This window comes from Hyalella azteca, unplaced genomic scaffold (assembly GCF_000764305.2).
Source record: "Hyalella azteca isolate HAZT.00-mixed unplaced genomic scaffold, Hazt_2.0.2 contig17491, whole genome shotgun sequence".
Classification (NCBI taxonomy): Eukaryota; Metazoa; Arthropoda; class Malacostraca; order Amphipoda; family Hyalellidae; genus Hyalella; species Hyalella azteca.
In genome coordinates, this window is record NW_025947273.1 from 6255 (window position 1) to 17515 (window position 11261).

At 36.0% G+C, this 11261-nt stretch overlaps 1 protein-coding gene across 1 annotated transcript; it reads left to right on the forward strand.

The window, feature by feature from the left end:
* Positions 1 to 210: 210 nt before the first annotated feature.
* On the forward strand, positions 211 to 10828 carry LOC108675109. Its single transcript, XM_018163094.1, has 6 exons — positions 211 to 358; positions 1837 to 1852; positions 2187 to 2353; positions 6712 to 6873; positions 7499 to 7678; positions 8719 to 10828. The coding sequence occupies exons 1-6, from the start codon at positions 211 to 213 to the stop codon at positions 8964 to 8966; spliced, it is 921 nt and encodes a 306-aa protein (XP_018018583.1). The 3' UTR covers positions 8967 to 10828.
* Positions 10829 to 11261: the final 433 nt, after the last annotated feature.

Below are 11261 nucleotides of genomic sequence, written 5' to 3' on the forward strand. Positions count from 1 at the left end.
AACTGAAGAAATTTTATAAAATAATAAAATATTGCAAAAAACCTAGCAATGTCAGTCATTCTGAATCCAACGCTCAGATAATAATTGATCATGAAGGTTAACGTTCAAGCTGTCTCAAAAACATTACCAAAATGTTACGAGACACAGAAGTGACCTATGTTTGTATCTAAATCTAACTTTATTTCTTTTAGGTTAATTGATTTCTGCAAGATGGACTTGCGGCTACTTGCGGCGCTCGGGGCGCTGCTGTGCGTCTGCTGCAGCATCGAGGAGGGCTCAGCTTATACGTTCAGGACTTTCATGGGCGCGGAAATTGCCGCAACTGCGATCTCGAGCAGCGCGGTCGTGCAGCGTCCAAGTGAGTAGATATAACTTATATGCACGTAGATATAAAAGCATATCAATCTTCGCGGGATTATTTAGTTTGTTAGTTACTTCATCGAAGACAAGAGATTGTAAATAATATACCGTACTCACTGAGGTCAATTAAACTGTCTGAATTCATCATTTCGATTCTGTGCTTTTTTATTTCCCCTAACCAATAGTAGTAATTTAATAGAGGATATTAGAGATACAGTACTTCCCGTTGCTATGGAAACTTTTTCGATTGCTAACTTTGGAATTATTTTCTCAAGTTTTTCAATTACGAACGAAAACCTACAAGTTCATTCATTTGGCTGATTGCACTCGAAGGTATTAAAATTTTTTTCCAAAATAGAGTAAAGATCGCTCGATTACGATTGAATTATTTTTAGTTTTATTATTTTGAATCAGCTTTGAGAAAAAGTAAACTCGCAGCATTGTTTCAAAATGTTCCATTACGGATGTACAATTATTTTACAAAGAACTTAAAAGCAAAGAAAACTCCACAAAAATTCATAGTATCTTTAAAGAAAACGTTTCGGAGTCCAGCTCCATCTTCAGTTCGAAAATTCTAGAACACAGATAAATCAGTAATTAGTACAGTCTTGATTGCAACAAAAAACCTAAGCTGTAAAACCTATCTATTTACAATTTCAAGCGGGTAAGAGCTAAAAGCTAAATTCAAACTAGGCCTCTGTTTAAAAATATACAATAATTCTAAAATGCGCAAATCAGAAACACCGGAACTGGAAGCTAAAACTTTGAAGTCACTGTCAGACACTGGAACATCGCACTGCTCGGCGTGAGCCCGCACAGCTGAATGAGGGGGGCGCGATAGTAAGTTACCAGTTCTACAACTCCTGCCCTTATGTTCTGCGACCCTAGAATAAAGATTGCGAGACGTCATCCCGACGTACGCAGATGCACATCGTGCACAACTATATTCATAAACTAGGGACGNGAATCATTGTATATTTTTAAACAGAGGCCTAGTTTGAATTTAGCTTTTAGCTCTTACCCGCTTGAAATTGTAAATAGATAGGTTTTACAGCTTAGGTTTTTTGTTGCAATCATGACTGTACTAATTACTGATTTATCTGTGTTCTAGAATTTTCGAACTGACGATAGAGCTGGACTCCGAAACGTTTTCTTTAAAGATACTATGAATTTTTGTGGAGTTTTCTTTGCTTTTAAGTTTTAGTGAATTTGCGATTAAAGCAAACAAGTGACATTATTAAAATTATCTTCCATTACATTGCAATCAATCAGCAGCTGATCATGAATTCAGGAGTGTTGCAAGTAGCAAAAAGCTCTCATTTCATATGCAACAATGACTCTTCAGTCCCAGTGACCAACCAATAATTGCACTAGAAAGTTTTCGAAAAACTTAGTGCATATCAAACACAAGAATACGTACATCAAATATATTTAATGTTCATGATGTTCATGCATAATATTTCGTGTTCATGCGAGCATTGCCCTTCCGTCAGTGAGCTGTTGACGTCCGTGAAAGGAAGTATCAGCAGCCTTATAAGCGGAGAAAATAAAAGAATGAGTTGCAAAAACGTCAGAGAGCTGAATAACAGTTTATTCACCTCTAATACATTGTTTCCTTGTGTTATCTATGAAGAACTGAAGAAATTTTAAAAAATAATAAAATATTGCAAAAAATCTAGCAATGTCAGTCATTCTGAATCCAACACTCAGATAATAATATTGATCATGAAGGTTAAAGTTCAAGCTGTCTCCAAAACATTACCAAAATGTAACAAGACACAGAAGTGACCTATGTTTGTATCTAAATCTAACTTTATTTCTTGTAGGGTAATTGATTTCTGCAAGATGGACTTGCGGCTGCTTGCGGCGCTCGGGGCGCTGCTGTGCGTCTGCTGCAGCGTCGAGGAGGGCTCAGCTTATACGTTCAGGACTTTCATGGGCGCGGGAATTGCCGCAACTGCGATCTCGACCAGCGCGCTCGTGCAGCGTCCATGTGAGCCTAATTAGATGATACTAATATCCTTCTAACTATTAATTTCTCTACGTAGTTACGTACAGTCGAGCTGATTTACAAGAACCGATGATTTCGCTGCTCTATCAAAGTCTTTTGTAAAATGAGCGAATTTTCAGGGTATTTTTCTCATAAATTATCAGTCAATTTTTGATATGAGCAATCGACTAATAAGACCGCTCGTACCCAAATTTAGAATTATCTTCGGAATGTCGAACTCCTGATATCAAGTGCAAAAGAATCAGGTAGGCTTCGTGTCATCGATTGGTTATTGAATATTCAATAAGTGAGAGGCCCTGACCGAAAAGACACAGCTACACAATCTGATTTTCTGGATAATTTTGAAGATAACCTGTCAAAAACCCAACAATTATTAGCCAATTTTGATTAAGAATAACTACATTATTTAGTAGTGATCAATTTACGTAACTAACTAATTTAATTAATAAAACATGAGAGAGCTGGTACAATGGTTCAGTGTAGTAAAGCGACAGAGAGATGTACTGCCAGCTGTTCACAGTTCTCTCCTTAATGGCATCAATAAAGGCTCAGGTGATTGCCTCGAAGAGGTAGCAATTCTTCCATCATGGAGTACATATCCAACAATCACAGTACAGATCGGTTGTCATTCTGTTGAATTAACTCGACGCGGAAGGCTGTCAATTTACATTATTTGATGAATAAAAATTTTTCAATATAAGGATAATCGAAGACATTACTTCTAAATTTTATTACTGTTACTTTAGTATCCAAACCGTGACCACTTTTATTGTTCATTAATTATCTTGAACATTTACCATGCACTGATTCCTCCTTTTTCGGATTATTAAACATTTATTGTGTCGTATAAGGCCTAAACAGCTATAACACTGTATTTACTATTCAGTGTCGTCATTTCGAATATTCATAGTTTCTTAGTATCTGAAATATTTTACTTCGTTGGATTTCGAAATGCGAAAATAAAAAATCTCTATTGTGAAGAATTACATGTTCACATTAATTTTCAGAATGAAAACTCGTCCATTGTTTGTAATGGCTTCTGAAAACAAAGAATGAACAATTAAACACTAAGTTGTGGGCATTCTAAAATAAATTATAAACAATACAAAAGAACATAAAGAAAAGGCGCATAAAATAAATAGATAACAACGTTTCAAATTGTTTAACAATCTTGCATGGGCGAGTTCTAGTTATTGAATGAATTCTGTCAAAGTTCATCGGCTCCAGGCCTAACTAAAATGTCCAAGTCTTCCGTAGACATGAGACGTATACATGTATATGCTACATAAGTAAAAATATTTACATCTCGTTTGGATGAGCTTCTTCATGTCTTTATGGATCGTGAACTGCAGCCAACGGCTTATGTCACATTTTTTATTTAAACAATATCCTTTCGCATCCATCTTTGCGTCTCACTAATTCACCCTTCCATTGTTAGATTATGAAGACCAGATTTACATCGCACAACAGTAGGTGATCAAATTATTTGTTAATAATCGGGCAACAGTATTAATGACTCAGGTTAACCGTAGTAAATAACGACTCATTATGCATCATTTGGTAGACCCAATCAACTATTTATACTGTGTTCGACTTACAAAATAATTTCCTAATTAAAGTTGTTTCAAAATAATGTGCTGTGAGAATTATCATCTATAGTTATAATTATCAAGTCGTATATGTTGTTTGCGCTCTTGCTATAAAATAACAATTAAAGAAGTTTAAAAAATAGTAAAATTTTGTCAATATGTTTTTTTTTGCCTCTTGTTGGAGATTCTACGTCGATGGGTAGTTGATTATGTACGAAATTTAATTGTTTAGTTCGGGTTTCTCGTATGATTTCTGCACAATCTGTTATGTGCCAAGTCATGAAAATTTCTGAGAGTATAATTATATTGAAGCAAATGTAGTTATGGGGGCTTGAAAATTTTTTGCATGCAATGCAAAATATGCAAATATTTTTTGTCTCATATTAATAATACTTCCTATTCTTGATAAAAACGAAGAACAAGGGATGCATTTGAGGTAGCTTTAGTACCAGCGACAATTAATTCAACAATCGCATGATATACAGTTTATTTAGGAAGTTCAAAGAGCTTTCAGTTCTTATGTGAGATGAATATTTTGAGCCTTTCACGTAGGTATTGAAAACCTCTAAGGCGAACTGACATATGCGATCATTTTTAATGACTAAATACTATTAAACACTAACTGCTAAATTATGAAATTACACCATTGGGCGCAATGTAAGTGAATGCAGGAAATTGATAAAATGTTTTGGTTTGGTCTGGTAGAGTCGATGACACGAAACCAGTCGTCAGCAAGGAAAATTTTTCGGCATGCTTGAAGTAAAAGTGATTGACCCCATTCATATAACCCATGGGCAATGTCTTTTATTCTGTGCTGTTTGCCAATTTTTGAATGCCTGAAACTGTCGCGTCACACATGAAAAATTTCTTAGCAATCGCCCAACATGAAAGATATAAATACTCGTCGATCATGACTATAATTAAAGAATGATGCAAACTAGTGTTGCAATTGATAGTTGATAGGTTTGCTGCATGCGATCGTAAAAGACAATTTACAGAATAATTTACGACGTTGATACTGAGAACGAGTAAATAGTTGAGCCAAATTTGATTTCGATTAACAATTTTTCATCATCATCATAGGCTCTATTCCCAAGAACAAGAAGAAATATGGAAAGAATGCGAGTGTTTGCCAAAGCATGCTCATGATTCGTTCATCATAATTTACGAACAATCACTAAAAGCTACGACACTCACAGCTAATGCGTTTTGACCCTTGATTTGGCCTTAGACCCACATGCATGCAGGTGCACACATATAAATTGGCTTCAAATATTGAAGGTGGATCTGAAAATCTGGAAGAAGCATGAAGAGAAGCAAGACTTCACAAAATCGATGACAGAGAAATACCTCTGTTTTTCGCCATTTTTTCGCGTTTGAATTTTTACTTTGCTTGCTGTTTAGCCATCAAGTGATTTAAATTGATGCTAAAATTTTTGTACAATTCAAGATTCAAATTCTTGCCCATTTAATTCTATTTACCATCTCGCACTAACGGCAATCACTAGAAAAAGTTATTGTCTCATTGAACGCTTCTCGCGCTTTCATCCAAATGGATCTCGGGCCGATTTTTGAAATAGGAAAAAATACCATCCGTCGAGAATGGAGAATTGACAAGTCAATGTTATTATATTTAGCACTGTATATTATATATTTTATTATTTTTATTAAATCATTATCTTTTCGGACAGTATAATAATGCTTAGTTTTAATCCAACATAAGTATAGTTTATCAGGTATTCAGCACAACATGGCACATTTTATGCAGCATACGACAAAATAATTACAGTCATAGACGAAGCAGCTTCTCAAGAAAGCACTTAAGAATGTTGCAGTATATCGAGTGAAGAATTGGAAGCAATCACGCAGGGGCTGGCTGCTTGCTTGAACTTACTGCAGCTCAGTAGTAAGCTGCTCCACTTCTCAAGAGGTGTGTGCACGGAAAACTTTTTCTTGACATAACGAATAAAGTTTCTCAAGGGATGGTGGTTTTGTACTACCAGAATTTAACTTTTAAAGAAGTTTCTAGTCAGTATAAAATTAATCTAATACGGTTGAAGCGGACTTTGTTTCGGTTTTTAACTTTCCTTGAAGGTAAGGAGCTGGTTAATACAAGATGAATGAACATGAAATCTATTTACGTATATTCTCAAGCATTTCTGTAGGTATACAATTTTTGTTAAAGGTGCACAACAGTCCTGAACATGATTTTAATTTGCTTGCATTCCAAACTCAACTTGACAATTTTCAATGGTATCTATGCTAAACACAAAAATATCCCAATATGAGTGCAAATAAAATGAATTATCTTACTTCTATACAAATAATAAGATGTTTCTGGAATTTAAATTCATGAAAATTATGTTATGGCTTTGAAAGGCTTACATATATCTAACAGACAGATCTGAGCTCTCCAGCTGATCGAATTGTTACCCTAAATGCCAAATATTCTTGATGACAATTTTTCTTTCAATACCTTTGGGCAAGGTGAATTAAGCCCAGCAAGATGGACCTGGCGCTGCTTGCGGCGCTCGGGGCGCTGCTGTGCGTCTGCTGCAGCATCGAGGAGGGCTCAGCTTATACGTTCAGGACTTTCATGGGCGCGGAAATTGCCGCAACTGATGGAATATGAAATAGCAGTTAATTGTCATAGAAAACGCACTGAAATCATACGTAATTATGTTACATATGGCAATTTCTCATGAACAAAATATGGAAAGAAGAATTGTGTAAAAGTATTTACCTTTCCAGGCGAGTGTCGCGCGCTGTGCCGGGACGGATGCGTCGCGGTGGCCATCAGGCGTCAGCCGCCACGCCACTTCCACTGCTCCTTCACTGACAAAACCTTCGCTAACGTCACCACCGGACTTACGGTCCCTGCTCCCGACAGCAGTGTTTTCTACAAACGTAAATGTAGGTCCATAAAAATATCTTCAAAAATTATAAGCTCGAGCATGTTAATTGTAACTGCAAAAAACCTATTGGCTTCATTTCATTCAATTCGGGCAAGAACATAAATTAAGGTTAAAATTTGCCAATCCAACAATTCACTCAATCGCAGCTTAACTACATTGTTTCGTGATGTTTGTAAAGCACTGAAAAGCGCACTGCACTTAAGTTTTTAGATTAAATCAATCTTTACATAGACTTGAATATTAAATTATAAATCACAAATTTGGTAGAATTGTTTGTTATTCTTTTACGCATCCACTCCTTTTCTGTACTAATTAACTAAGCTTCACATAACCTAGAGCCTTCAGCATTACAATATTTAATTCTCTTTATTTCTAGTTTCTCTTTCCATGTTTGAGTTCAAATCGTCAGATATTTTAGTTCAAGCAATACAAGATTCCGCATTTATTTGCTGTAAACTCATTATTATTTACAGATTCTTACATATGTATATTTTCAGATTTAAATTTGCCAAATAACTACTTTCAACTCAATCCATATAGTCATTATAGTGGCTTATAGCACATACGCATAAGAAATGAAAACTTGGTAGTAATTTTCTACATAATTTATGTTTTGGAGCTAGGCCTTGTTTGCCTGCCTGGCTTCATGCTCGTGAACAACGTGGGCTGCATTTACGTCTCCACCGTCGCACTGAACTTCACCGCCGCCGCCGCGTCCTGTCCCTTCGACTCCCAACTCTTCACCGCCAACTTCCTCATCGACTTCGACGCCATGCGGGAATACCTCTTGAAGAATTTCACTAGTAAGTTGTAGAGTATAAATTATTTAATAATTTACTAATTTATTACAATTGTAAATGAGCCTACATTGAGCTCTCCCCTCAATTCAATTACTTCTTGTTTTTGTTTCCGTCCGAATCCGATCCAGATTCCGTTTCCTGAAATCAGTCCTTTACACACCATACGAAATGGCAAGTCTTGGACTTGATAAAACAGATCTGTACAGTTGATTAGCCTTATTTTATTTGAACTGCTAGTGTCATGATGAGGATTGTTCCTAGAACCGTGAAATATGAGTGTACGGGTGCCTTCGACTTTTACCTCTTCACCGCTCATTTTCGATCGAATTATCTGTCATGCACGATTACCTCTTGTAAGTTCTGTACGGACGGACAGTGATCGTAAGTCCGGAATATGGACAGTGAGATTGTCGGTAATTTTACCCTTTTCCGTTAATAGCCTGATTTTCGAAAATAATTGCATTGTCGAAAATTCAGCGGCAGCTGACATTAAGGTTCAAAATCAGTCCATCTAAAATAATAATACTATATATATAAACCGCTAAATGAGTCAAGCATATGACTTGCAATACGCTCGTAATATCTGTGAAAATCCTCGGGTCCCAAAACTATATTACGAAACGTATTATTTTTTAGTTTTAAATATTCCGCTTAAAAAGGCTCGAGCACAATTGCCATCAGCGCGCTTACACATGATCGCATGCACGCATAATTGCCATCAGGACGCATGTTTAAAAAAAGTTTTAATGTGATCAAATTATGAAAGCCTCTATTCTATCTAAAAAATCCTTAAACTCATGATTTACTGAACGCACATGGTTTAAAATGATGTTGCGTATGCACATGTCAGAATATAAATGATTTGTATATATATGCACACATCATTACTGTATAACCTGACTGAGCCAGTCGAACGGAAAAAACTGAGAGGGAATCCAATGTATATGAAATACTTGTTAATTATCCAACTCATATGAAGACATATATCACTACTGTTTTTTGATTAATAACTAGAATCTGAGTAATCAAGTGCTATTTCTCAGCCTCGGGCACATTCTTTTGGATTGGCCTGATCCATGCCCCGGACTCCACTTGGCAATGGCTCGGAGGCGGAACCATCCCAGCCACTCACCCATCACCATACTGGGGTCAAATTGACCCAAATGAGCCAGCTACAGTGACCAGCTGTGTGGGAATGTATCTTAATACATTCCCACAACTGAGTTACTTGTATCATCTGGCCGATGCACCTTGTGCCACAGCCTCCAAGTTTCTGTGCAAGCAGATTTGAATTCAGTGGCTTGAAATGACATAAATGCGCCCTTTTTTCCGTCAGCTAACCAATAACTATGTTTACTCTGGCCCAAATCCTCTAAATTATCCAAGTTTTTTGCATACCTGCTATTTTTGGCAAACAGTAAAAAGCCAAAATTAGACCGCTGATACGAGACCCGGACCTCTAGCAAAAATTGAATGAATTTATGTGTCACGCCTGCAAAAGGTTGATCGCTGTTTCTCTATATCCGTGAGCTTTTTTTACGTTAATCGGCTTTTTTATAGTAAATCATCGTTGCAATGGAATCGGGATTCCTGACACGCATTCACAATCTCCGTTTCGTACTCTGAATTTCCGGTCAAGGCGACATTTCCTTGATCTCGTTAATTACTCCGTATCACCACAGAATGTGGAGCATGACTTGAATTATTTACTAGGTGATGCATTGGCGGCTTGAGTTAGAGACTCAAGCTGCTTAATTTCGTTTACTTATTAATCATAAGTCATTAGGACGCACGCATTGGCCTGCGATGCGTTACAATCCTACAATCTTCTAGTTAATCCCTACATGTGGCGTCTCAGTTCAGTTGAAATTAGATGAATTTCGACTTTGAAGAAGTTTGACTGGCAATTATTATCAAATGAGACGGATTACCAAGTTCTCAGTTTTATGCCTGACTTCACTTTTGTCTTTCCACTCGTGTTATTTTCAGCTCGAATTTATGACCGTGTGTATTGCTTATATATTATACCTTTTTTTATTGTAAGCGATTGATATATATAGCCAGTATAATCGTCTTTATGACACTCAATTAAAATTTTACTAATATGTGGTAAAACATATATAACATTGTAATTGTTTCTAAACGTTCCAATTTTCAATATTCAGAGTTACAGTCGTAAGGAATGATTGAACAATGGTCACTCCTTGGCTCGAAAATGCAACATATGGAATTTGTTTTTCAGTAATGACTGAATCATAAATATTAGTTTGAAAAATAATAAGTAAATTAATACAAAAATTTGTTTTTCAGTAATGACTGAATTAATCATAAATGACTTATCTTACCTCCGCAGTCAAGTCTTTCGCTCCCATGATTCAATTATAATGAAAGTATTAGACGCTAATAGACAGTAATGATGGACAGTCATTACGACTACCAATTAATGAAGATATATAGTTATAACAATAATGACTCTCCGAATCTTCACGTATACCATAAAATAATGTAATAGATCCAGCCAACCGCTCAGTGTCGTGAAAGTTAGGTACAATTATTATTAATCTCAAAGTTGTGTTGTCAATTTGTGGAATGTTAGTGCAAAGCTAACCTAATTTCGCTTAGACAAGCAACTGGAGATATCTGCGAACGATGAAGACATTGAAAACGAACTTTGGTCTTCATTGAAACGAACTTTGGTCTTCATTGAAACGAACTTTAGTCTTCATTGAAACGAACTTTTGGAGACACTGAAACGAACTTTTGAAGACATTGAAAATGATATATTAATTTACATATGTAAGCTTTTCCATTGACATAATGCTGTTTAAAAAAAATGCTACTTGTTTTTTCTACACTTTGACGGGGCATCCCATTTTCAAAAAGAAAATATGCGGAAACTTCTTTGCGTGAAACTGCACTGTAGCACAAACATTCAGCCGTATTTTTCCACACTATTTCCGAAGTAATACTAAATATTTTCAGGAATGTTTTTTCTTTACAATACTACAAGCGCTTTGGATGCATCGGTCAAAGAGATGAACTCGCATATATATGAGATAGTCAATTCAACTGGAGTCATCCAGTTAACTAGGACAGTACGAGTTGAAATTCTCAATTTCTATGAATAATTTTGCAGCCAATGGTTGATGATGTTGTAAAACTACTTAGAATTTACTTAGAAATTTATATTTATATTACTTAGAAATTTTTATTTACATATTTCCATGAAAAAACCAAAAGTGTTGAAGTAACTGAAAATTTTTGTGCGCTAATAATTTTCGAGTGAATTGAAATAATATGAAATAAAACGGCAACCGCACGTGCATCTGAAATGTTTAATTTTTACCTGATTTATGTATATATCACTTCATGGTTTAATTGTGGTGTTAACTGCTAGTATTGTAAACACCAAATAAATTATCTACAAGCCTTTAAGTGAGGGTAGTGGGAGTGAGGGTAGTGGGAGTGAGGGTAGTGGGAATGAGGGTAGTGGTAATGAGGGTAGTGATGGTGACAGCGAGTTCAATATTCACAAGTGATACAATTTTCCACACGTGCCAAGTCTCAATTGTGACGCTCGGCCCAG